Source organism: Gallus gallus, chromosome 15 (assembly GCF_016699485.2).
Source record: "Gallus gallus isolate bGalGal1 chromosome 15, bGalGal1.mat.broiler.GRCg7b, whole genome shotgun sequence".
NCBI classification, from domain to species: Eukaryota; Metazoa; Chordata; class Aves; order Galliformes; family Phasianidae; genus Gallus; species Gallus gallus.
The window spans coordinates 2,686,947-2,714,440 of NC_052546.1; the positions used below are offsets into that span (position 1 = coordinate 2,686,947).

General features: G+C 43.3%; 1 protein-coding gene across 2 annotated transcripts in view; it reads right to left on the reverse strand.

Annotated features, from left to right (window-relative positions):
* Positions 1-27,494, reverse strand: part of ULK1 (unc-51 like autophagy activating kinase 1) — a 90,316-nt gene that overhangs the window by 35,387 nt on the left and 27,435 nt on the right. For both annotated transcript variants that reach the window (XM_415091.8, XM_015275647.4), the window contains 7 exons: positions 24,241-24,273; positions 23,449-23,485; positions 16,555-16,728; positions 14,783-14,856; positions 12,108-12,209; positions 5,591-5,649; positions 1,701-1,783 (listed from right to left, as the gene is read on the reverse strand). In XM_415091.8, coding sequence (XP_415091.5) covers positions 1,701-1,783; positions 5,591-5,649; positions 12,108-12,209; positions 14,783-14,856; positions 16,555-16,728; positions 23,449-23,485; positions 24,241-24,273 — 562 coding nt within the window. The remainder of the gene's footprint in view (positions 1-1,700; positions 1,784-5,590; positions 5,650-12,107; positions 12,210-14,782; positions 14,857-16,554; positions 16,729-23,448; positions 23,486-24,240; positions 24,274-27,494) is intronic.

A 27,494-nucleotide genomic window follows, 5' to 3' on the forward strand; every position in this document is an offset into this window, starting at 1 on the left:
AAAGGTATAGACCATCAGCCAAATTAGACCTTTTATAAATAGCATAGGTAAACAGAGCAGCCTTCAGTTAGTTTGCCAGCAGCAGGCCAAAGCACCTGCCATCTAAGGGAAGAGGAGGTGGGGGGAGATCTGCTTCAGACAGGATCTTGAGCTGTAGGACATTAATGCTTTGTGCGCAGCTGGCCACAGGCAGCAGTTGAAGACATGACAATAGTTGGGCACAGGGAAGTGCTCTCAGCTAAGCAGTGCTACTCTTTTGGCAAGAGGCATCACCTGAGCTGACGCTCTAAGGAAAAGACTAAAGGTCCATTCAGCAAGCATACTTCAGGCTCTGAGCCCCCAGGACTGTAAAGGAGCTGAAGACCTAGCAGCAGATGACATCAGAGAAAGGAAAACAGTTGGGTCACAAGCAGGGATGAAGCTCAGATATTTAGGCAGAAGTAAAGAGTCAGAAGGAAGGAGGGATGAGGCAAAGAACAAAACTGGATGATGAGGATGAGGTGTATTGGTCTTAAATAAATCACTGCTCTGGCACATGCTTTCCTCTTAACTGACAGGAGATACTGTAATACAACATGCGTAGACCTCAATGGCATCCTTCTATAAGGTACAAGAAACATCTCTAGCATAAGCTCCTTTAACAAACCCTCCCTAAGAAATAATTACATATTACAAGGACATGCCAATCTGTAGAGAAAAGGATCCCTTATGTGAGGAAGGGGAGACAATCTCAATCCAGCAAGATGTTCCATAACTTTGTCCTGAGTGAAATCAAAGTATATTATCTTAAATTTCCAAGTGCTGGAGAGACAATGACTCACATGCTCTATTCAGAAGAGGTACAAAACCAGCTAACAGGGTGGCTAAAAAAGTTCACTTGGCTCCTTTTCTGACAGCGGGGAAATGGGAACCTCAAATGTATTTTTCTTTTGAGATGTACAGCAGATGTATCAAGAGGCAGAGATCCACAACCCAGATAGAAGATCTGCAGGGACTACTGAGAAAGGTACTTATATTCAAGTCAGTCTGTCAATGTCTTCAATAACTCCCTTTTGAAAAGGTTTGTTTCATTATTTCTGCAACATCGTAAACAGTAGTCCTTTACGTTCAGCATGCAATAATTACAATCAGACTTGTCAATCCATATGCTTGCTTTACCCAGATGACAGCAACCCCAGAAAGGCACTCCCATTATCTCTAATCCAAAGGAATAACAAAGGCTGCAAAACAGTTTATCTTCATCAGCTAGCACATGCTGTCCCAAAGGAAATGATCCACCTCTGCTGATAAGCAACAAAAAAATAACAGAAAACCAATCCTTAAAAGACAAGCAGCAAACCCTTTTATCCCAAGTTGGGCTCTAAAGTAATATTCTGAAAGTATACGTGAGCATACTTTATTCACCAGCCAATTGTGTGACAACCTGACAGATTACAAAAGCAGAAGCCAGGAGAGGGAACATAAATTAGAAAGCAGTTGATGAAGTCTGCCAAATCTCTGGGTTCACAAAACTTTATTGGAATCCATACCGACCTTTCCAGCACATACTAAAATAACCAAGATCATTCAGTCTCCCAGGCAGATAAACACAAGTACCACCAGTCTAGTTGCTTCTCCAAAACTACAGAGGTTTGTGCAGTGAAATAGCAGAAGAGAAGGCACAGACTGGCAGCAGAACTAAAACTGGAGTGGTCTCTTACCAAAGTCCATGCGGTCCTTATGATTGCGCTGCAGAAGGCCCAGCAGTAGCTGCCTCAGGTGGCTTGATGTCTCCCTGGGGATGCTAGGATTGGAAACAAAAGCAAAATAAGAGACTCTCAGTCTGTTTAAGCTACTTCTGCATATTCAGGAAGGCAAATTGCAAATGCAAAGTTGTGTTGTCCCTGCTGGGTTCGCTGGAGAGAGGCTGAACAGGAACATCTCTATTTGCATCCCTGTTTGGCTTTTACTCCCCGTTGTCACTGTTAAGGCTACAACTAATCTGGCTCTAGTGGCCTCTCCCATGAGAACCTGCAGTTCCCCCTTCGGCAGCAGTGCCAATACCATCCCTCTGGTTCTCAGCTCAATCCTGTCAATAGGTAATATTTCATACTGCATAAAATCTCTTCTACTTGCTCTGGTGGGAATAAAGAAATCATTAAAATGAAGCAGTTAATGAGAGGAAGTTTCCAATTAAGAATCTGGTGGTGAATATGTATCACCAATTACTACCATTTTATTAAGGCATTTCTTTTTAAACACAGCTGGCAAGTGACCTTTGTCTATTTGCTTCCCTGATACACAAACAACATTTATTAACCAAAGGCCATTAAGATTTAAGCATCTGGTACCCAAGCACTAAAATCAGTGCAGTTATTTCCAGCATAACTAGGAAGTAAATACTCCTTTCAATGATCAGTGCAGCACAAAAGAGCCAGTAAGTCACCGTTCTCACCCCAATCCCATAGGCAAATCTTTGCAACCCCAATGTACTGTGAGAAGCATGGAATAAATGAATGGATTAAGGAAGGGAAAGCAGAGTTCAGCTCTTGCATAAGTGGATTCAAATCTGTTACTTTCCTCTGTAACCAGAAGCACCGTTAGGGGCCATAGCAGCAGGTCCTGCGTGCAGCCAGAGCAGAGTTCTCCAAATTAAGCGTAGGTGGCTCTAACTCCTTTCAGTATTAACTGTGTTTATCATGGCTGTGCCCAGCATGGCCCCACAGCCTGCCAGGCTTTTCCCAATCCCCACTCAAGGGTCAGCTGAGGTAATGGCACGAGTGCTCAGCACAGTAATTTCAACTGCGTGGAGCCCAAGCCTGCTCAGTAGCATAGCACGTGGTTGACTCGGGCAGTGCTCCACTTTGCTGGGCTGGCATCACTTGCCACCCTGAAGCCAAGGCTGACAGATATTGGGAGAAGCAACTGTTCCTGCAGCACTTGCACAGACAGAGTGGAAAAGAAGCTGGGTCAAATGGAAGAGAAAGAATGCTAGTTGGCACTACCAGAATTCCATTCGGTCTGAAGTGAAACCAGAGATGTTGGGCAAGGTGTGTATTTATAGGCTTCGGAACTATCTGGTTATTTTTCTGTGAAGTGCTAGGCTTCACCTGTGCAGGAATTTGAATCCAGTGATTCCTAGAACAGAGAATCATGGAAAACACACCACCCATTTGTACTGGAGGAGATGCTTTTCCACCCCGGACACTGAAACAGTTGGGCACTCTTCCCAGCCCGACAGAGGAGGCCACCAGGACTCTTGTGGGATGCAGTTAAACTAAGACTCAGTTTGAGCCAAGAAAAACAACCTCTTCTCAAAAAGCATGTGCCTTAGAAGCACACTGAGTGTGCTTCTCAGGATACCCAGGATACCACAGCTATCAGAGTCTCCTGAAAAATACATTAGTGTTGGAGATCTGCAGTCCTCCAGTGTTATCATCATCATTTATTTATCCATAAAACAAAGCACTCACCCAAAATGAGCCCGTTTCCCAGCAAAGACTTTAGCTTTGTATGATTTTAAAGCCAAGAAACAGGTCAAGTAGTAGACCTCAGATGCTAGAGCAGACTGAGGAGATGGCAGATTAACAGCCTGTTTGCCTCCTCCTATCTCTCACCTCTAAAACATCAAGCTTAGAAACCTAAGCAACAAAACTGCCACTTTCCTTCTGTGATCTAGAATACACTTTGCCATGCAAATCAGTGCAATGAATGTTAATTATTTAGATCAGTGCTATTAAAATTGTGAGGCCTTTGGGCTTGTTCCTACTGCCATGGGCTCCCCACCTCAGAATGGCATTTCACCTGTCAGCAACAGCATCAGCTTGGGAGGCAGAGGCTGCTGGTGAGGATTTAATCAGCTGTTCTTCCCCACCCCATTCCCAAACCAAAACACACCATCTTCCATGGCGATGCCGGGGAGGTGGCTGCCAGCACACCTAACCCCAAGGAGAACAAAACCAAACACTGGCACTGCTGCTGTGTGAGAACAAAGTCCTGAGTGGTTTCATGTCCCATCCTGTACCGGCAGGGCTGGTGGAGGCAGTTCATTCGTGTTTGCTCAGGAAACAGCACAGATTGCGGCTCACATTAAAACTTAGAAACTTCAGAAAGCATTAACACAAAGGCCACTTTGGATCCAACCTCTATGGTGAAAAAAAATAATGGGTTTGGATTTAAATACTGTGAAATTTGGGTGTTCAAAAGTAGAGATGAGTGAAAATGGTAAACGCGGAGTGTCTATGGAGAGCTCACAACAAAGAAAAAGGACTAAACCCTACAAGAACAGACATGCACTCCTTTTACGGAAGAATTTCATTTCTCCCCTTGGCTGTCTCCTGCAGCACACATTAGCCATGCAGCAGGGCAGCGTGATCAGAGACAGGGAGCTTATTAATTGCAGTGATTTATTTCTCTCTTAATGAGAGTCACTACCTCAAAGGTGAGCAGCCATGTTTTACACTGTGTATGGGAAACAGAAGGTCTGCTTTCTGTTTACACAGACTGTGTGGCTCCAACTATGTGTCAGTGGTTTTGCTCCGAATTGTTTTGAGTCTTACTCCATCACACCCTCAGATTCAATCTAAAAGAATACAGACCAACTTTAATTCTGATCAAAAATTTGCCTCTCTGCCTCAGATCAGAATATGAAGTACTTAAAGGAGAACAAAATGCTTAGCACAAGTCATTGCTAATCACTCTGGCTTCTTTGCAGTTTCTCCCCTCATCTCTTGGACCTGCCTGAACTGATAAGGAAAAATCTATACAAAGCAACTCAAGGAACTTCCTGCATATGTGGCTGCATTAGCAGCTCTGCCAAACAGAAGCTAATTTTCTGGGTAAAAATGCCTTCCAATATTTGGATATGTAATCTGGAACTTCAGTCCTTTTCCTCGACTAGGCTGATTTCAAAAGCACACATGAGGCTTGGCTTTAAGAACACAGATCAGAAGTACAGACCACAGCAACAAAATCAAAATATACTGACAAATCAGAGCACTGAGCTGGCTGCATCGCTAGGTAACATACACCCCTGGGATGAAAAGAGTTATCTTCCCCATATGACCCATGGAGACTGCAGCAGTGTCCATTTCCATAGAGCTTATAATATTTCCTCCTATTAGCAGGATGGACGCAAGCAGTTGCTGTCCTGACACGTGATAAACAGCAATGTGATCTACACAGTCAGGTACAGCAGGTTACAGGAGAGAGACTGCAGTTTGGCTGCTTGCATGATTCAAGAATTGCCATGATTTTTATTTTATTCTTAATAAACAGCCGTTCCTGACCTCAAGGAAGCCATACACCAGAAAGGACCACTGCCTGGTTCCTGACATCATTGAAATCCTGTTTTTTTTTTGTTTGTTTGTTTGCTTTTTTTTTTTTTTTGCAATTAAGGAGGGCAGCGTTATCTATAGAAAGAGAGAACACCACCTATGGAAACGCAATGCTCTTTCTCTGGGCCACATCACCATTGGTTTAAGGAATGGGGCAAGGCAAGTTGCCAAATATTTTACAGTCATCTCTCAGATGACAAGCAGGGAGACACAGGGATAGGTGTAAAGACAGAGTAAACAAGTGCATACGAACAGCAACACTGGGAAATGCTTACTTTGGCATCAGTATCTTGTTTTTCTCATAGAAGAGACGAAGATCCTGTGGGCTGCTGGCCTGTAAAGGAAAAATAAAACCAGTGCATGAAACAACTGACAATAAAGGAAGAGGATTAACATTTCTATTTCACAGTTACTCTGAAGAGCAGAGAGGCACTTTTCAAATGCTAACAGACAATGAGAAACTGCAGATTGCTTTAGTCTAAAAAGCTAGCACTGATCCAGAGTGAGAACATAGCATTTCAGCCTCCTGCCTTTCTGTCCCTGACCTGGTTCTGCCCTGCTCCCCCTTTCTGAGGGCTGAGCTTCATTTCAGTGGGCTCCAGTGCTCAGGTCAGAGCTGAGCTAATAGCCTCACTCAGGACACCAAATAATTGCAGACGTGAGGAGTCCCAAATGACAAATGGCAGCTCCTGCTGCCAACATGGATTACTGCTGCAGGGTATTTAGAAAAGGGGCAGGGATTCTGTTGATGGACAAGGAATCTGAAGAAATCAGGAACATTAGGAAACAGCAACAGAATCAGTTTTCTATTTTAATTCCAGGAAGCCAGAAGGTCTCAAGCTACAGGTCGTATTTCTGCATTAACGTACACAATTGCTGGGAATGTGGACAAGATCCCAAATTGTAAGAGGAGATAAAAAAAGGCTTGGCACAACTGAGGTTAAAAATAACACTTCCAGTACAGAAGCACAGACAAAGATCTCCTAATGTCACTTTTCCATTTGCTTTATACAATGAATAAATACAGGCTAGGAAGCTAACCCCAATGTCTTAAGCTTTTCTGCTTAGGCAAACTCTCTTTATTAAAGAGAGAGTAGGCTGGGATGACACAGACAAGGTAAATATAAACAGGGAAGGAAGATTAGGAAGATTCGCATGCAAGCAATTACTGGTGCAGCAGAATGTTTAGGAAAGTGTGAACCAGGAGGCATCAGGCAGCTCTCCTGGTGTTGTAGGCTCCAAAAACCCTCGAGCCTTCCACCTACTTCCATTTCAAAATTGGAAGCATCTAAGGTCAATTAAGATGCTTAAAATGGCAAATCAGACAAGCCAATCCGCAGATGGCCATCACAATACCACTAACACAGCACAGCTGGAAAAGCAGCCACATAAGATGCTGTTTCAACATCACGTATTCCCTCTGGCTGAAGATGAACATGAAGTTAAGAACAACTGAGAAAGCTTAGTAGAATACTCAGAAAGAAACCAGAGGTAGCTGCTAATACCAACAGACTGCTGTAAGACTGATGAGAGCAACACATCTTGCTTACTGATAGCAAACCAAACTTACTAGCTTTTCTACCAACTGGTACCAGTAAGACCAAACAGGCATTGCTGTTTACACACCCACCCTCCCAGATCCTTGCACAAACAGAGCTACTGGATTCCTAAGAGAAGGAAATCAAGCTTTCCTGGTTCTTTCTGTAATAATCTGTCCTCCATCACTCACAGACACAGCAGGGATTCAAACAGGAGGTGCAAAATACATTCTTGAGAAACCATAAAAATGAATGGAGTTCAGCAAAGCATGCTGTTATGCAGATGCCAATCTCTGTCATGTCAGCATTTCCAGTCACTGCCATTCAGTTCGATTTGGTAAAACTCCATTTTACACCTTACCCCTTGCAGATCTTGCACTGTAATTAGATTCTTAATATTTGGCAAACTTCAACGAGGCAAGTGTACACACTGCACCAAATGGCTCAGCCACAGCACTCTGCAGAATGAAAAATACGCCTGACAGACAATGAACAAGAAGGAACAGAACTCTACTGCAGGGAAGCAGTCTGCTCACAAGAGAGAGGCACAAGCCTTGGCTGTTTACTCTGTTCATTTCCTGTTGCAACAACTCAATTGTTTCACAAATACAATGAAGCTCTGATCTACTTCAAACACTGTTTTGTCAGAAATTTTCCTGGCAATGACGATGGGGTATATTAAAAGCAGTACATACGCAAAGTCATTAAGAAACCTCCTCTCAGGAGAGGAGATTTCCATCCAAGCTGGTGCCTAGAAACAACATCCTCAATAAAGAGCCCCTCTTCACATTAGGCACTAGAGGAAGGAATTGAAATGGCAGTTCTAGGTATTAAGGACTTCATCTAGAGAGATACTAATCTATGGAGATGCAGCCTACCTAACCAGAACACTAGGAAGTCCTTGTATGCACCTAACAACTGGACCACTCCAGGTATGCACCTAACAACTGGACCACTCCAGGTAATGCAGAGCCAGATGCTACCTGTAGGACAGCATCCATTTGTCAGAAACCAGGGTACAGAATGGGTAATTCAGCTTTATTTTCCCCACACGTAGGAGACACAGCAGCAGGCCAGCCCCTGCCCTTGCTCCTCCTCTCACGTTTCTCTGGAGCAGCTGCACTGGTCTGGTTTTGTCTGTCCTTTCTATATATATCAGACAGACAGACAAATTCAGTCTTGCCACTCTGCTCCTTTGTCCTGAACAGCAGTGGAAATATGTTTAGCCAACACAGGCATTCAGCAGAGCCTTGCCAAATCCCACTTGGTGCTGGCTGCCTGCAAATAAATTGCACCCAACAAGCAGTGGTGCTTCCAGAAGCTCTCAGCACTGGGTTTGTTGTGCTTGGGGGGAAAGCTGGATGCAAAAGCACAGAGCTCAGTCAGAGAAGGACCAGAGACATTCACACCCTCAGTGAACAGCACTGTCTAGTCAACATTTCATAGCACTCGTAATGGTATCTGCTCCAGCTAAGTGGCAAGCATCCAGGGGATCCTGAAAGCACAAGCAACAGAAAAAAATATATATATGTATAGTCTAGTATATATATAGTCTAATATATATACATACACACACACACACACTAGACTACAGCAACAAGTTTATCACTGTGCCAAGTTTTTGTACAGCAGCCTACCACCACTTTTTAACCTCTATGAGGAATACGTCTGCCTATGGACACAGAGAGGAGCCTGACTAACAAATAAGCCAGAAGTTCAAATTCTGGGAATGAAGTCCTCCTCCCCTTGTTTTCCTCAAGGCCCATTTTACAACACAGCAGTTGTTTTAAGTGATATATAATCCTAGTACTTACGCCAATTGAATTGACTCAGAAATAAAGCAGCAGACTTGGTACGTCAGGCTTAGAAATTAATTTTTCATCTACCAGCTAGCTGGGACAAGAACATCCGCATGCAGGTTAACTCTTTCAGAACTGCCAGACCTGCAACTTGTGCTCTCTCTCTCTCTCTGTCTCTCTCTCTCTTTCTCTCCCTCCCTTCCCTGCTCCTCAGTTCTCTTCATGCATCAACAGCACACCATGGCCATACAGCATCGAGGAGATTCATGTAAGAGTTCCAGCAGCAGACAACCAGGTCTCCTGGTCTTTAGCAGGACCTGATGGCCCAATCTTTTACTCCCTAAGCACAAGAGAAAGCTGCTACGCTCTCAAGGCATTTCTCAGGATAGCAGCAAGACCTGGAAATGCACTATTCAATTCCTGTCCTGGGTGACAGGAATGAAGAGACACAAGTGCAGAGCACTTATTAGGCAAGGCAAATTAACAGTTCCACATGAACGCAGTGCTCAGCAGATCTGTTTATAGGGATTATGAATCCTATTAATCCCATCCCTGTGGCAGACTCGCTGTTTTGTTTATGAGCACATTTCATACAAAAAGCTCCTTATGACAGCTTCACAGGCCATCCTACCAACTGTTCACACTGAGTATCTGCAGCTTCTTTCTTGTCTGCATGCAGGGAAGGAACAGGAATGGCTTTGGGAAGTTGCCTTGGGTGACCCAGCTGCAGTTAAAATTAAAACTTTGAGACAACTATAAATCACATACACACACACACACACACACACACCTCTGTCTAGATTTACAAGCACTTTCTAGACTGACAGCTGCCTCAGCCTTTCCACACATTTGATCTTTTCTCCATCTAACCCAGTCCCCAGAAGCCCATTTATTTTTAGACACCTAATTCCTCCTTGCTACAGATAACACTGGAGTCCTTTGGGTTTGCATACCCATGAAGTTGTTTAATTGGCTCATAGACAGCTAGAGAGCCCAAATGCAGCATGTTTAATTCCCATGGGAATCTCAGCTAGCTAGAGGTGAGGCACTGTCCTGGATAGTCTGGAAGGGAACATACTGTGAGGATTTAGCCTGAAGAGGTTACCATGAGAAATCCAGTTCCTGGCTGCCCTGTACAACCAGGTTTGCTGGTGGCACTATGCAAAGTGACCCTGTTACCTCTCCACCTATTTCTAGATATCCCCCCCGAAAAGCACCAGCTTTGGGGTCTCCCCAGTAACTCTGACCACAAGTCCACCAGTCTATCAATCACCCTCGTCTCTTCTCTTCAGAGCCCTGCAAATAACAGCCTGTCCATCAGCAAATTCTTACAAAATAGTCATGCCAACAAAGAAATAAAGCTTGTTAACCTTTAACTAGCTTTCCTACATCTGCCCTGGACAGGCTTCATTCACCTGAAACTTGCAGCCTAGAGAAGGCAGTTTGTAACACAGTCAAAACAAATAGATGGTACACAGAGAACCATCTGGGCTGAGATTTTCTTTCTCCCTAATCAAACAAGTCCACAGCTGCTACTGTGGTAACAAAAGAGGCTAGCATTTTGTTTCAAAACACAAACCCCACAAGAGAAAAGGGCATGGGGAAGAAAGTAAATCAAAATAGAGAAACAAATGACCCCCCCAACCCAACAGACGCCAGATGCATTTGGGAGAGAAAGAAGTTATTGGGTCAGGCAAGCACAAAGCAATGATCAGGAACTGCTGGGCAGGGACTGAAGTACCCTTTCATTGCCCAGTGCAAGGCAAGAGAGTGCCATGGCTCAAGGGAACGCAGGCATTACAGAACTGCCTCACCTCTATGTGAGCCTGAGGACTCGTGGTCAGAATAACAACAGCCCATTGCCTATCTTCCCACCCAAAATCTTGGCTGGAGAGCTGAATGAAGCTGACTGGTATTTAATTTTATTTCCTGTGAGAAATCCTCACTCTAAGAACAAATGTTTTCAGGAGAACATTTCTGTGACATACTTCAATGACCAATAACAAAGGCTACCTAACTCCTTCCAAAGAAATCAGATGCCCCCAGGTTGTGTGAGATATTTTAAGTGGAAAAACTTAAGTGAAAAAACACCTGTGAAAGTCACACAGGTACAGCCTAACACCACCTGAAGGAGTACAACATCACAGGCCTTCAGAGACTAAAAGGCTCCAAGAGACAAGACTTAATTGGTGTAAGGCTCCCCAAGCACATAGGGTCAAAGCTTTCTCCACCCCCATTTTTTCCTGATATAAAACTAAATTATATTTATCTCTGAGATAAAACCAAAACATACCATCAGTTCACTTCTGTATTTGTACACTGTTTCCTACAACAGATAGAGAATTCACTTTTTCCTTCCTGTTGATATAACTATATAAACATTCAAGGTCTCATATGAAATTGTCAAGAACTGTGGAGCTATAGCTCAGAAAATCCTGTAGCACATGAAGTTTGGCCTACTACATGAGCATAGATTCTACTCCTCATCTTCGGGGAAAAAAAAAAAAGACAGGATGAAGAGAAGTCAGAAGAGGAGGGAAAAAAAAGGCCACAGATCACATTTGCCCTCACTGATCTGAAGCCAAAGCACTGCCATGCATGAACTGGAACTGACACCAGTATGCAAATCTGTGGTTTCCTGTTTTTCCATGGATTAGACAGATGAGCTCTGCAGAACTCAAACTTCAAATGAGTAAAGAAGCATCAACAACTTGAGCATCTCTCTATGCTATAGGTCAGCAAGGAGAACACCTGACAAGCACAGTACTTCAAGTGGTTGTAAGGCAGAGGATGCTTTTCAAAACTGATACGTCCTAACTCAGCCAGCAGTTGTGGCATAAATTACAGGGTGGAGTTTTACCAGACTGCACTGTATTTGAAGCAGTTTGGACTTGATCAACTTAAACACTTCATGTTGGAAAGGACTGCTGTGAGATGTCAGATAAGATCCTTTAGCTAAGAACCTAATTAGCTGCTCTAAAAACAAAAGTTACTTCAGCTGCTACACATTACCACCAAATCATCCTTAACATTAACTTGTAATTGTCCTTTCATAATTGGTGTTTGTAATTTGGTTGAGTATACACTGAGCACAGTCGTAAACAAACTTACTTTAAGAAAAATAAAGAGTGTGCCTGGAAATACCACTGGTTTAGCTGGTCCATGATAACTTTCCTAAAGAGATAACCTTACCTAAGGATTTATAACCATGAAACACATCTCTTTGACACACAGTTCAGAGAAAGAAAGGAGTCTCATCTTCTGGTATCACTTCCAGCATTAAAACATACAAAATACCACACTGCCAATATACTGGACTGACAGACAAGGGCAAGGCTGGTTCCATGTGACAATATAGATTACAGATGCTTTAGAGGAAGTGGATTTAGAAAATAGTAATAGTGGATTTAAAAATATATATAATGATTCAGAAACCTTAGATTTAAGCAACTCACCTGAAAAGGAGCCTTTCCTGTCAGACACTGATAAATGATGGTTCCAATACTCCAGAGGTCAGCTTTGGCATCGTAGTGTTGAGACATAATGACTTCTGGTGCCTTTTTAGGGAAGAGAACACAAGTTTGTCTTATACAAAAGATGCAGATATTTTTGGCAGCTGCAAGAAAGGAGCAGAAGTCACCAATATGCTTTAAAAACCCCTATGCTGTTACACCTCCTTTGGGAAAACACAGTTCTGTCCCATCCCAAGCATACCATTTTCTGCTGAACCAACCTGCACTCAGACATCTCTTTGAAACCACACATCTTCTGAAGCAAAGCAAGCAACAGGTAAATGACTTGAAAAAAAGCAAAGGCTCACACTACACAGGTAAACTGAAGCCTCGACCTTTATCAGCACCCCTCATTCTCCTTATTTAGCCCAAGATGGCAGCATATTAATTATGCTCCAGAGCCTGCTGCCAAGGCCACAGTTTGGTTTCAAAGCCACATCTGTGCGCTGCAGTCCAGCAGCATAAGCCCCACTGTGCCTCAGACTTTGCCTTCCAACCCCACACCATGTCCTTGGCTGCTCTCTCCCAGGCCTGGTCCAGACACTGGGCATGGCACGAGCTGTAGGTTCAGCACACAGCATGCATGGGAAGCAGCAGCGATGCAAGAGGGGCAGAAGGGCAGGCTTGCTAATCCCACACATTTGTAACAACAGATTTCATCGTAGCACTGCCAGCATGGAACAGGATCAATTTTCTAGCTCTGTTAGGAGCAAAGGCCACATGTAATGGAAAAAAGTGGCAGTGAGAAAGTTAGGGATAGACAAGCTCCTGTCAACAAGGGAAGGAGGGATGATACCAAGCAAAGCCAGAGGACAAGAACTGTAGATGGGGGTTTCAAGCCTCATGTGACATGGACCATATCGGCATTCAGCCACAAAGCTTGCTGTGGTATGGTTAACATGCCTTTCTTTGTAAAGAAGCAAAATGAAAAGAGCAGCAATGGGTTAAGAGGGAACAAGGGCTTGCCTTCTTGCAGATGTTCCCAGAGCTAATGCACATGATCCACAATAGCAATAGAGACAGGCTTCAAATATCCCCTAAATCCCAGTTTCACCCTCCCTACTGATCCTCCCTCAAACCTATCAGTAACTAGAGAACAACATTAAGCATTCTGAGAATCCCTTTCCAGAGGTCTTGAAAATAAAAACACAAAATAGCAAGAGGTCATGGTAATTTCTTCCAGGCCTCAAAAAAAAAAGAGCCAGACATTTTGATTTACTTTCATAGGAGACTCGGAAAGAAAAAGTATCACTAAAAATAGACATTTCAGGAAACTCTCCTAGGAGAAAAAAAAAAAAAAAATGACATCATCTTCACATATAGCATAGTTCAAATAAACATCAGACTTCAAAGAAAGAGAAAGAGAGGAAGTCTAATTTTGCTTGAGTTTGTACAGTGGAACAGACTATCAGACACACTACCTCTGTGCAGGGTAGCACAGTCCAGCCTAACTCTTTGCCTAAAGGGTTCAGACTTAAAAGCATTAGAACATGCCTATGGTCCCCAGAGTACTTCTAAAATCTTTACTCTAAACTGATCTATTACAGCTTTTTACTTTGAGCTCAGGCACCCACAGCCTCCAGAACTATTACATGGCTGGTTTTGACATTTTTATTGCTAGCCTGGTTTTGTCATTTTTAATTTCACAGACTTGGTGCAACAACAACAGACTTGGTCCTGACTGCTTCCAAGGACACAAACAACAGATCACCTCCTCACATCCTGGTTCTAGACTAAAATGTGCAAAGGAAGTGGAAGGGATCACTTCCTTTTTTTTGAACTCATCTGTTTCTCAAGCTAAGAAGCCACCCTTGAAGTAGTTGGTTTGGTGGAAGAATCGGTGTGCAAACAGTGGTTAGAGTAGTGAGTGAGAGTAAATGAAACAAACTGCAAACAGAAGCAGATAGGCTCTATTTACATCAATTCCCTGAGTAGAAAACATACTTTGCTGTAAGTTAGCAAGAAAGGCAATACCTGTGTCTAGATACGTTCATAGGACTGAGAGGATTTTGCAAGACTGAAGAGCTAAGAACAGCTGGAATTTTACAGAACTACTATTACACTGGGACCTCCCTCCAGCATTCTAGCCTTCACAAAAACAACTGCAAGACTCAGGGTGACAGTGGGCTTGTGGAACCACAGCCTCAAAAAAGCCTGCTGAAGCAGTGATTTATTGAGGTTCTTCAACAAGGAAGCAACACTTGAAATACAGCCAGATGTGTGAAATATCATCCTGGCCCTCACTTGTTGTTGTTTGCTTTGCTTGTAGCAGAGGAATTACATTTCATTTCCCAGTGCCTTCAGCAGAGAGGCTCTGCTCATCCCTGGGAGATGCAGTTTTTGGGAGCAGAGAGAAATGAATATTCTGCTTTGTTCAGTTTTACTTATGAACAGCTCACCTGAAAGTTAGACGACAACACAGGCACCTGTTGTCAGACACTACCAGCAGCTAGAACTTGGAAGTATCCCTGTCTAACAGATATTTGGTTGTTTCTCTTCTTTAGACAAATAAATAAAAACTCACTCTCAGAGGAGGGAAGACTAATGGAAAATGAACATTTGTTTCTGGGGAGGATGAAGCAAAAGCAATGCAGAAAAACTTGTAAGCAATCACTTACCATGTACATCGGTGAACCACATAAAGTTGCTGCCATCATATTATTCTGCAGGTATCGGGCAAATCCAAAGTCAGCTATAAAAAGAAAGAGAGGTGGGTCAAGATCAGATACAGAAGTTCTAGAGAGCCTGGACCTTCGCTGTTGATTCCCACAGTTCCTACGAGTCCTCACAGCAGGTAAAGCACCCCATCTGAACCATAAGACAGATACCTCTCCCTGAGCAGTAACATCCATGTGCTTATTGCACAATGCGGACACTGAAAAAAGGAAAACCAAGCTGCTTAAAGTATTTAGAAGAATAAATTCTCAATCATTTTCAGAAATCAGCAGTAACTTCTTTCTGTATCTATTGGCCTGCATTCCAAAATGCTAGCTGCTAGAATTTTCTTGACTTCAGAGATGGTGTGCCAGGTCACACTAGCCAATTCACCTGCTGCTGTCTCAGCTTTCAATTTGCAGAACTGAAAGTTACCCTCCATTGAAAAGTGTAACAAGCATCCAAGAGAAACCACAGCTTGCCACCATTCAGATTTCTTGAACTGCCCTACTGAAAAAGTCTTAGTCTGTTCCTTCAGAAGGGAGAAAGCTGAGCCATTAGTTCACCCGGTAGATGGAAAAGCCAGGGGCTAGGAATACCAATATGAATTACATCTACAGGTTACTCAGCATCTGATCATATGATATTTAGAGGGTCCCTCAAGGTTATTAGATATTTCAAGCCAGGAGAGATCTGACACAGCTGTTTATACTGTCACCTGTCACTAATTGGAATACTAGCTATTCCCTGGACCACTTATTTCTTAGGGAAGTGGGAAGAAGGCTGAAAAGTAGCCATGGAGCCCTCCTGTGTCTACAGTTCCCAATCACTTCTACCTTCCAGATAATTCTGTACTTCACAAAATGCATCAGCCATAGCCAAATTGGCAGCAGATTTAAAAAAAAAAGACCAAACAACTTTTCCACTGAACACTATTTCTCAACTAAATGAGAGCCCTTTCTCCACACTGCAGGGCTCAGGCAAGAAACAGTTGTATTTAATCAGTGTCAGCTTCAGTTTGTGAATAACATGACCTGACAGATACCCACATACTTGTGGGTGATACTAGCCAGTACTTGTTTCTGAGGCCTACAAGGGATAAGTGGGGTTTCTGGAGCATTTGTCCCTACTACTGGGACAGCCATGCTACTTGCCATCTTCCTTACCAAATATGCAGAAAGTGAATTTCTTCAAGACACAGCTGCAAAACCTGGCTCTAATTCAGACTATGGCAACATCTGCTTTGAGATGTGCCTGTCTTCCTTTATGCCGTGAAGCCAGCCAGAAGAGCAGTGAGTTTTAGGCCTTAAAGACACCAGCATCTACCCTCAGTTCTAATAAAAGACATACATAAATCACTGCAGCTGCTCTTTTTTTGGTAAGCCTGGAGATTACAAACCTATTAGGGCAGGCTGGTATCTGTTTTTACAAAGGGAAGTACTGTTCAGCTTGGAAACAGAGCAAGGCCCGCTCAATTTATTTTGCATTAATCTGTGTCCTGACAGAGCAGAAAGCTCTTGCTCCTGCTGACTGGGGGCTCACTGAAGTTACATGAGCTTGGATATTTCTGGCAGAGAAACTAAGTGAGGAAGCAATAAAACATTAGGACATATTAAAAAGTGTAGAAATTTCTTTTTTCCTCCTAGACATTTCCCAAAAGAAATTGAGGTTGCCACATATCTGTGACCAAACTCCCTTGAAAGGTGTTAGGGTGACACTTGTAACAGGGTCTTACCAATCTTTATGCGAATGTTGTTGGGATTTGATTTCCTGCCTCCAGAGTAGGAGAGGAGGATATTCTGTGGTTTCAGATCCCGATGGATGATGCCTTTGCTGTGCAGCATTTTCATTGCACCTGCTATCTGCTGGAGAAAGAGCCTGATGGTGTCTTCACTAAGTGTCCGCATAGCTACAGAGGAGGAAAAAATAACCACAGATGAAAGAATTACAATGGTAGTTCTCTGAAGAGCCCAGAGGGTAGATACCGTATAGCAATTAACCATAATTTGGCATTCTTTTCTTCCACATAAGGCTTTTTTCTCTACACACTACTTCTAAATTATTAAAGCAAACATTAAAAGAAACTTTTTGCATTCCTAGTTTATACCGTGGCCAAGGCTGTTTTCAGCCCTGGGAGTCTAACAGTTACGGTGAACTCAGGTCAGCAACTGACGCTGAATTTGGCTTATGAGCTGGGCCCAAAAATGACATTTGATGAGGTTTAGGGCTTCCCTCAGCAAGAGCTGCCAGCTAGCTTGAAGCTTCCAGCCAGACAGGGCTTGCAGCCTGATGACTGGGAGGGTCACCTTTGAGCTATGGTCAAGAGCAATCAGATACCTAAGATTACAGCTTCAAGGAGAATTTGTTTAAACCTAGAAACACAGACAGGATTAGAATATGTGCCTGTAGGAAGCATTAAGGCCACCAGGTATCTGTAGCTCTGGGATATGAATCCAAGTCTAGGCCTAACCCTTGTGCATCGTTACCCACTAGAACAAGTTGTAATTCCAATCCAAATCCAGTGTTAGATATTTGGAATATGCTTCATTCTACTGAAGGTACCCCTAGCAATTGACCCCTGCATAGTTATTTATAAACATATTAAAAAAAAAAAATCAATTTCTGCAAATATGGAAGCACTGCACTTCACACCCCTGAGTTACAAGCTTCCTAAAAGACAAGATGTGAGAACTAAGAAACATTGAAGAGATTAAAATAATATTCAGCTGGACCTTCTGATCAAACTGAAGCGACTTAAGTTCTCGTTATTTTAAGAGCCACAGGTACAAAACTCTTGCCAAAGCCAGGAACAGCCTGCTGAACCAACCACAGGACCAGCAGTGCGACCAGCCTGCTTCCTTATCAGTCACCAAGCAAGTCAGGCTTGAAGAAAGCACCATTCCACTTAGAGTAATTTCTTTTGTAGAAGGTCCCTGAAAATAACTTGGGACTTCATCAGTGTTTTTCCAGCTGCTCTCTAGTAAGACCTTAAAACAAACTGGCAGGAACTTCAAAATGCTGCTCTGCTTCATCTGCTAGAAGGGAGGAATCCTTATGAAAACACACATAAGGTTGCAAGCAGCTTTAACACAACACAGGAAATTAAAAATCTAACTTTTGAAATATGTGCATGGGAAAACAGCAAGGGACACAGATAAGTTAAACAGTATTTAGAACAGAAAGACTCCCACCACTCCCAAAGCTCGCTGTTCTGGAAAGAGGCACAAGCAGAGCTGAAATGTCACCACGGCTATCAGGCAGCCCTGGACTCGTCCATGTGACAGGAGTGCACGTGTATATAGAGTTTCTCTCCCCTCACTGGGCCTTCTTCCCTCATGAACTGGCACTCAGCTGGAATCCAAGAACTCTTCTGCAATAAGGGGAGGTTCTCTGAAGAGATTTTAAAGATATTAAGAGGCAGCTTAAACAAGTCTACCAAACCTACTTGCATCTTCTGGAAAAAGCACTGCCTGCTCTTTAACAAAGCTTCAAGTCTACTGCAACAGGGAAACCTATTCAAAAACAGTTAAATCACCACCCTTACACAGAACAGCAAGAGACTTCTGCTCAACTCAGCTCAAGCCCAGGAAAGGACAGGTTGTCTCATCTCCCAGACAAGAAGCAAAACATGGAACTTGGCAGTTCTTAACCTTATTAAGCTAGCAGGCAATTACAAACTCCTGGCTGTGTACGCTTCGCCTCTAGCAGAGAAGCTGCTTTGTTTAGAGCTTTGCCCTGACCTGCAGCTCCAGCAGCATGCTGCATCTCTCCAGGTGTTACCCTCCCTTTTACACAACATGGTGGCTGCAAGACTAACACAAAGCTAGCCATCATCCCTCAGCCAAGATCAGGAAGAAATATTCCTCTGAATAAAATAAGGCCTCTAAGTTACTAATCTCTGTTGAATTTCAACTTTTCCACTTCACAGAAGTTCTGTTTGAAGCTCTTAACCCTGCAAAACCGTTGTGCTCCCGATACACGTGGCATTTAAGCTCTAATCCTGAGCCTGCAGAGATTCCTCCAGTCCATCTGCTATGGCACAGAGAAGGTACCATGCTGCAGCACAGCAAAACTGGGCACAGCTCTGCTAGATTCTTGGTAGCATGAAGTCTCAAGACTTGTTGCAGTGCTGCAAGGCAGAAATTAAGAAGCTGCCCTCAGCAACAGAAAAAAAGCAAGCTACATAGGGAGCACAGGGGCATACCCTTTACCTCACTCTCTTAACAGACATCACAACACAGAAAAACAAGGGTCCTTATCTCATACTCAGCCCATCAGTCTACCAATTGACAGCAGCAATCTCCAACTGAAGGACAGAGAAATAAATGCAACTGTCACTGTCAGAGACAGGAGACTCTGGAGAGTTCAGCAAAAAGGAAAACTTGTACCTTCAAGCTCAGGGATTCAAAACCCCACAGTGGAAGCTTGAAGGGTCAGACTCCTGGTCCCTTCACACTCCGCAGCACGTGGATTTTTCAGGGCACTGGCCATAACTCATCTTGACACATTGTTCCTACAGACATCTATCTCATTTTCTTCAGACTAACAGATTTAATTCCACATCAGGTCACCTTGTTCTGCAGCAACCAGGAGAAGTAGCACTAGCCATGCTCCACCACAGAGATTGCTGACAGCCAGAAACATTTACACATTGGTCTGCAAAAGATCTATAGGCAACTACCAGCAGCATAGGGAGAATATGTAGGACATTCAATTCAGACGTGGAGAACAAAACAACCCACTGTCTCTACTGCACCTCAAATGGGGAAACTTGCGCTTCTGCCCCTGCGAAATAAGAATTAAAAAGAGGGGCAATTTCTCATCCTCACCAGAAAACTGTTGGAAAAATACTGAGCTTGCACTGCAGACTGGGCTTCTCCATGGAGGCCTATAGTCAGCAACACATAATTGCAGAGAACTGTTTCACAAGCCTCACTTTGCTATTCCCGAGAAGTAATAATATCCCCATGTTTATTTTCATGGGCTCTACTTCAGTGACGAGGCACTCAGCTTACTGCCCTGGGAACGGCTGCTTCGCAGGTCAGTAGATCAGAACAAACATCAACTGCGGGTCAACATGAGGCCTGCATGCCTGGTAGCTCCCAAGGCACAGGAGAAGGATGGAACCACCTAAAAAGGTAGTTTTTGTGGGCAGCTCTCTGTGCAGAAATGCAGTGAGTGTTCGACCTGGCAAGGGGCTGCCAGGCAAGCTGTAGCACACAGGCCTTGGCAGCTGATCCAGGGGGTAACACACTGGAGTACACTTGATGGTTACATGACGTTTTCCATTTTGGAAAAGTTATTTGGGAAAAATAACTTCTCTTACAGGTGCCACAGGTATCTTAGACAGAGGCCCAATCCAGTCACACTTAGAGAAGCCAGGCAGATTTATCTGGGGTCCATCCTGCAACTCCCCCAGCTCCGCTCACCCAGCACATGGCCGGCGTGACTCCTGGAAGGGCTCCTCCTGCACGAGCCAGAGGACTATCATGAGGCAGACTGAGTCTCACCATGGGCGTTCTTAATTGCCCAGCTGCAAGAAGGAGTGGCACAGAAGACCTCACACCACACTTACAAAGCACTGCCCACAACTGCTCCAAACTAGAAGATGACAGCTCCTTGAATACTTCATGGTCAAATCAAGAAGTGTTGCGTTCTGATGCTAAGTTCTCTTCAGAGATGTGATCTCCAAGAAGCAGCTTTTCAGAAGGGTCAGGAATACATGCTTATGAGCTACCAACAGCAGCCTGTCCTGCGTCAACACCAATTCACAGAATTTAAAGAAATTTTAGACCAACAGGCTCTGATCTCCTGTTATAAACCACAGAACTCCAGTTATTAACACAGCACAACCAGCAACTTCTGAAACGCCTCCCAGTTCTACCATACATTGCAGAGATCTGCCACTGTAAGCTCAAAACATACCTTGTGATGGCTTTAAATGAAAGAATTCATTTGAACAAGATCAGAAGAGAAATCATTAAACAACTCAGAAACTCTGCTCAGTAGAACACATACAATCTTAGCTTGTACCAAAGAGGTGAGGCTGACAGTTTAATCCAACACAAATGCATGTTGCATTAAAACGTGCACATATGCACGTCGTCCAGTTAAAAAGACAAGTAGAATTAGAGTGCCTTTTGATTCAACACGGAATTACCATATTGCCTAATGTTTGTAATTAGAGGGCAGAATGGATTGGGAAGCTTACAGGCATCTCATTCAATGAGAACGAGGGGATTTGCATGTGCTGCTTGCGTAAGTGCTGCAGGAACTATGAGCAAAAACGTCTGAGGAGTCAATGGGAAAGTAGATGCTGCAGTGAAATACAATCATGCAATTATCAAAATAACTGAAGCATCACAATAAGCACTCAATAAAGATGAGCTCCTGTGCTCATCCAGTGAAATACTCTGGAATAAATATGAATTTTCCAAGATGAACTTGCTTTAAGAGAAAATCATCAAAAATCACCTTGAGTGCCTGCAAAAACACACTTCTTTGGGATAACTCCTCTCCAGTGCTGGAATGGAGAAAGCCACACGATGGAAGAGCTGAGATTAACATCTAGGCCGTAGGATCTGGAAAACCCAGATTTCTGTTTTAGTGATGAGGATAACTCACTCTCTTTCTGCTGACCTTTACTGTCCACCTCCTTCTGGAGACCTGTGCCTGCTCAGCTTTCTTCTTCACTGGCAACTGGCACACAGATGTTAAAGAGTTACCATAAAACTACACAGCCTCCAGTTTCCCAGTGACCACCACAGCTGTTGGGGTAAAATACTTTAGCAGTAAAACAAACAAACAAACGAAAAAACCAAAACACCAGAGTTAGAGGTAACTTTTTCCAACTAACTCAGGCATAGAAGGACCAAACCTTATCCCAGGCAAATTGGGATAAAACTCAGTTTCATTTTGCAAATATAATTTGTTGTCACTTTCTCAAACTAGCCACCAGATTCCTGAGCGCTCATCTGACAAACAAGGAAGTGAGCGGTGCTAATAGCCTAGCTAATTGTAGAGAATGTTTCACTTTTTTGGGTGAAGGAAGAAAAAAAATATATATAGTACACATAAAAGCAGCAGTATGAGAAGGAAGCTTTTCTATAAACCCATGTTTTTAGAAATCATTCAGCTAGAAGCTGTTCCAACTTGTACACAGCTTTGTCAACAAGCATGCACAACTCAGTGCTTTAACATCAACAAGGTTCATTTCATGTGACCAAAAGCTAAACAGAACACTGGCAACTCTGAAGTTTGACTACTTTGAAAAGCACTGTATTACTAACATTTACCTCTTGTATTGACTAAGAAGGTATCAAATACAAAGCCATTTCCACTTGGTATTCACAACAATATCTCAAAGATGTTGCTTTTAAAGCATAGCAATACCCAACAGATGCAAAACACCATCACCTATGTAAAAAAGCATACTAAACCTGGATTTAAAGAAAATAAGTTACTGTCAATTCTATCTTATCCACATTTTAAACTGAGAAAACACTAGAAAAGCAGAATATTTCTTCATTTGCCTTAAGTACTAATACTTTCTGAAAATTTGAAATCCACAGACAAACACATTTCATTACCCTGCATGAATAGAGTATGCAACATACTAGCATCAAGCCTGAAATAATCACTGTAAGGATATCAACGCTAGCTGTAGGACAAATGTAAATTTAGCTTTTAATCCTTCAATTTCTGCTATTTCCCAGCATCGTGTACCTCAAATAAGCAGCCTGAAGGATTATCCAGCTGAATAGCTTTAAATTTTAAACAATGAACAAAACTTTAACTATAACCCAGAGCCACACAAGAAATGAGATTAAAGTTATTTCTTCCTATTTAGTAATCTTGTAGTTAGCATGCAAAAACAAGACAGCTAATTTAAAATAAGAAAAGCAGAGTCACAGACCAGCAGAAATGTAAGCAACTTGTTAAATATGTTATTCTCCTAGTGTTCAAAGTATTCATGAGGTCACCCTATGAGGTATTCAGGTACAAACTGATTTTCATATATACCAGCATGCAGTATCTCTGCAGAGGGCTACACTGAAAAATAACTTGCAAGGCTCAAGTCCCTACAGTACAATTGGATAATGTGGAAAGAACACTTTGTTCAATTTAATGGCAAAGATGCACTTCAGTTTCACCAAAAGGTTCTTCAAGGCAGCAGTCACAGATACCCATACTATGTTACCTCAGAGATCCTGAAGCTTGAAGATTTCATCACCCCCACAACACTACCAGCTATGCTATAGTCAGCTTCAATATACAGTAAAATAAGGAAAGTGCTCAGTGCTATGTGTGGCAACATTACTAAGGAAGATACTGAAGAAAACTGAATATATTCTTGGGATCCAACTCCAAAGAAATGTAAGACTTCAGTATGAATAGCTTTTTGCAGTGACCAAGAAAGAGGACAACCACGTCCCCAGTAGTGTTAAAATGTGACTAATCTTCAAGGCTCCTGTAACTAAAACAGGTATCTGCTGACTTAAAAGTCCACATCCTTCAGTCACTACTGACCTACATAGGAAAGACTACAACACTAGCTTTTACTGCCATGGGTTCTCAGTCAGTCATTCCTTCTGAATACACCAGACATGCTCCATGTTGTTCTACTTACTGTGAAGGTAGTCTGCCAGGTCACCGCCATTGCAGTACTGGAAGGGGAACAGAAAGCTCAGTTAACGTAAAGGAAATCAAAAGGTTTCAAGTTCAGTAGACTTCACTAGGATCACAGGTGATAAATAATCACATATACATCAAAATAAGTATTCATTAGGTGGTAGAAAAAAGCTTTTCCAATAGGCTCCTGCTGTGTCACATTTCCCCTACGCGCTACACTGCATAATGATAAACCAGCATTAATTAGCTTTGGTGTGCATGTGTATACATCTGTGTACATGCACAGAGAGAAAGACAAAACCAAAGTAGAGCAGACAGGTCATCACTTGAAAGAGCACCAGCAACCTGGCTAAGGAAAATTCGGGAGCAGCCATAGCTGAAAACTAAAATTCTCCCCAACAAGCTCTGTATTATCAGGGAAAGTCAGCAAGACCTCAGAGGGAAGATTGAAGATGGAAGAAAACTTGCAAAAGCTTTGCAGCTTGTTTGTGTGGATACAGTTTTCTTTCCACACATCTTTGAAGTGCTCACTACTCAGTAACACCTGGTTGGCCCTTGAAATAAGGCAGCCAACTGATTAAACCTGTACCAGCATGACCTTCAGACAACAGCAATATGAAATATGCAACTGACTGCTATCTTTCCCCACACTGCTCCAGTTCTCAGAGGCGTGCAGCTGCAGATTAGATTAGCAAAAGCATCACACGTGATGCTAAGCAGAAAGCACTACATGTGTAATAAACTGGTCTGCTTAATTCATGTTAAAGAAAAAAAAAATAAAGACACTCACCTCCATGACCAAGTAGACAGAATTTGCCACCTCCTGGGGGAAAAGAGAAAACGGAAAGAAAAGATTCATGCATCGAAATACTTCACATGCCTTACAACAGCTCTGTTTCATTTCAAACAGGTGAAATGAACTCTGAGCAACAGATATTGGAGGAATTTTGTTACATATTGATTACTGAAGTGTCACTTCCTTTCTAAGCATCAAATACCTCTCCCCAGGTAAAGCACGTTATTCCTTCCTGAGCATACACCTGTTATCAAAGCAAATCTCCTGTACTGTGGTTTGGGTCTTAACGTTCCTTTATGGCTGTTGGAGTTAACACCCAAACACAATGCAGATGCTGGCATGCTATTATCTTAGAGCCTTAATTATTTCCACATTTAACACAGACCTTTATAGCAGCTATGCCCACATGAGCAGCCCTGGCCTGGAACAAACAGATAAGAGCAATGCATGCTGGGGACCTGCGTTTCAATCCCCATGCAGGAAAGGTGCTTAACAGGAAGAGCAGATGGTCAAGGTTTCTGAGGGACACCGTGCCCTTCAGCTCCCTGTGAGGCCAGCCCCAAGCACACAGCGTGATACAGGGCTGTGAGCAGGACCACGGCTCAGCACAGGGCAGTGTCCAGGCTCAGAGCAAGTTTCCAAGTCAGTGTGTGCAGCCTGCACGCAGTTCCTCATACCACAACAGTACTTTTCATAGACGCTTCTTGCTGAACAGGCTGTAGACACTACAGCTCAGCAGCACCTCTAACCCATTAATACGTACAGTGCCAGCAGAGCTCAGGGAAGCCTAATATATATTATTACCTTTTTAGAAAATGACTAGGCAATAGAGCTTACGTATGCTAAATCCAGAAGTTATTACTAGTATCTTCTAAGTTATTAGCTAACAACTAGCATACATTTCATAGCTTGGTTCTTTCTCCTCTGTGCTTTATTTAAAGACTGTGCAAACACATCATAAAGCAAGTCAATTGATTTTTAGTCACCAGCATGAACAGTGACGGGGTTAAATAAGGACCCAGGCAGGCAAGGGAGATGCTCTGGTCAACTTCCCTAGCAACAGTGACTGCAGTGGGTTCATCTCACCGCAGAGGGTGAGGAGATAAGAAGGCACTGCCCAACAGGAATCAAAAGAGAGGAGGCAACTCCCCAACCATCTGCTGGCAACAGCACCCTCTGCCCGTCCCAGTCTTATTAGGGAGCATTCTTTGCTGATTATGCATAACATGAGCCTCACCAAATTTGTCTTCAGTACCCATTGTTTCTGGTGGGAACTGCAAGTGCCTTCCTCTGATTTGGAAAAATGCCCACAAGTGAGAACTAGAAGTATGGTTTTCTCTGTGGCTACATGTACATTAACATTAATTCATGAAGGGCTCTAGAAAGTCATGCTTGGAACAAGCCTTCAGCCAGTAGCTTATGGTGGCTAGCAAAGGAAACAAGCAAGGAAAGAGACCTCTGGTTTCTCAAATGGGCTGACAGACTTCTCTTAAGCTGATTCAGCAGCAGAAACTCTTTCTTTTTTTTTTTTTTTTTTTAAATCCTTCACAGTACTTCTGATTTGTTCATTAGGAGAACAAGGAAAAGAAATCACCACGAGGCAAACTTTGCAGGCTACCAGTCTCTGAAAAGCATCGAAATGCCCAACTCATTTCCACACCAGTAACAACATCACAGTTTGTTCTATTTCTGCAGAGGCTTATGTCCAAGAAGCGCTGCAAGCAATTTATGCTGGACTCTTACTGCCATGTGCCAGCCCTTGCAGCCAAGGCCAGCCCTGCCACTTGCCTATGGACCTGCACAGAAATGACCCCGACTTCTCTCACAGTGCTCCAGCAGAACCCTGACTGCACTCCACGACAACACTAAAGGCCTCTGCCAAAGACATCAAGCTGATAATTAATCAGTCTGGATCACTGCCTGACTTGCATTTCTTTCAGCAGAGGCCCTAGCAATGAAGTTACAATTTAATTGAGTGTAAAAACAGGCAACAGGCTCTTCTGTCTACAAATAACAAACATCTGCTGACAGAGGACAAAGAAATAAAGAAACTTCATTTAGCAACACAGCAGAAATCACCCAGGGACAGCATTTGTTCGGATCCCCCGCTGAGGCACTGCACGGGATGAGGTTAGTGATGCTGAGGCCCAGCAATGCTGTCTCCCTTTACATTTTCTCTCCACCCACACTGGAAGGTGGCATGATCCTCTTCTTGGAAAGTCTGTCTTTAGGTGTGTCCAAAGGGAAACATCTGGCTGTACCCACACTTAGTCATCCTCCTGCCACAGCTTAAAAAGGCTGCAAGAGGAAACTGAGAGAAATCCTCCCCTGCGCTCTACCCCAGCTCCTAGCCGGCTACCAAATTTAGAAAGACGTTCAGAGAGGGAAAAATAGTTTAATTACATAATACTCCAAACCCTCACAGCAGTGCTGTATTTTCACCCATCTGCGTGGAACCAGCATTGTAACAGATGCTGAGGTAACAACTCCACAAACAATGGCTTCCACCTCACATAACTCATCTCTTCCAGGAGGAACGTGGTGCAGAAAGAGGACTTGGAAAATGAGTAGTGCTGTGTGTTACGTCCATGTGCTGCACACCACTTGGCTGGCATACAGGAGGGAACGTGCATGCACTCCAGTCCACAGAACCGTTCTTGTTGCCCTCTTGGAGAAAAGCACATCAGTGCCAGTTTGGTCAGCCTCCCTCCAACGACGAGCTCCTGTTTTGTACCTCCCAGAAGATCATCACCATGTGCTGCCTAATGCTGCCTCTCAGCACCTGCAGCAGCTGCCAAAGATAATCGCCTCAGAGACCTTTGTCAACAGGGCTAGACCTCACCAGTTGTACCAGCCAAACACAAAACACAGGGTTAACCTGGCAGTGGAAGATAAAGTTGACACCAACTGAAAGCTAAGCTTAACGCTGAGGGTTTTTTGTTTGTTTTAAATGCCACTTCCCCTGCTTGCTGTAGCAGAACCTCAGCACAGAGGCATGCCGTGTCCTCCAGGTTCTCACGAAGCCTGTGCTCTTTTGGCATCAGAGCTCTATTCATCCCTCCTCTGAACGCAGCACTGAGTCACAAACACCAGCTGTAACAAACAGAATTCTGCTTTACAGACACCACCTCCAAGGCCAGAGGCACCTGGAAAAGCCTTTTGCTGTGGCAGTGGCTCCCAAGCCAGCTGGGCTCAGCAGGCAGAACCTGCAGTTCTCAAGAGAGGAAAAAGTCACCCAGCAGCAAAGC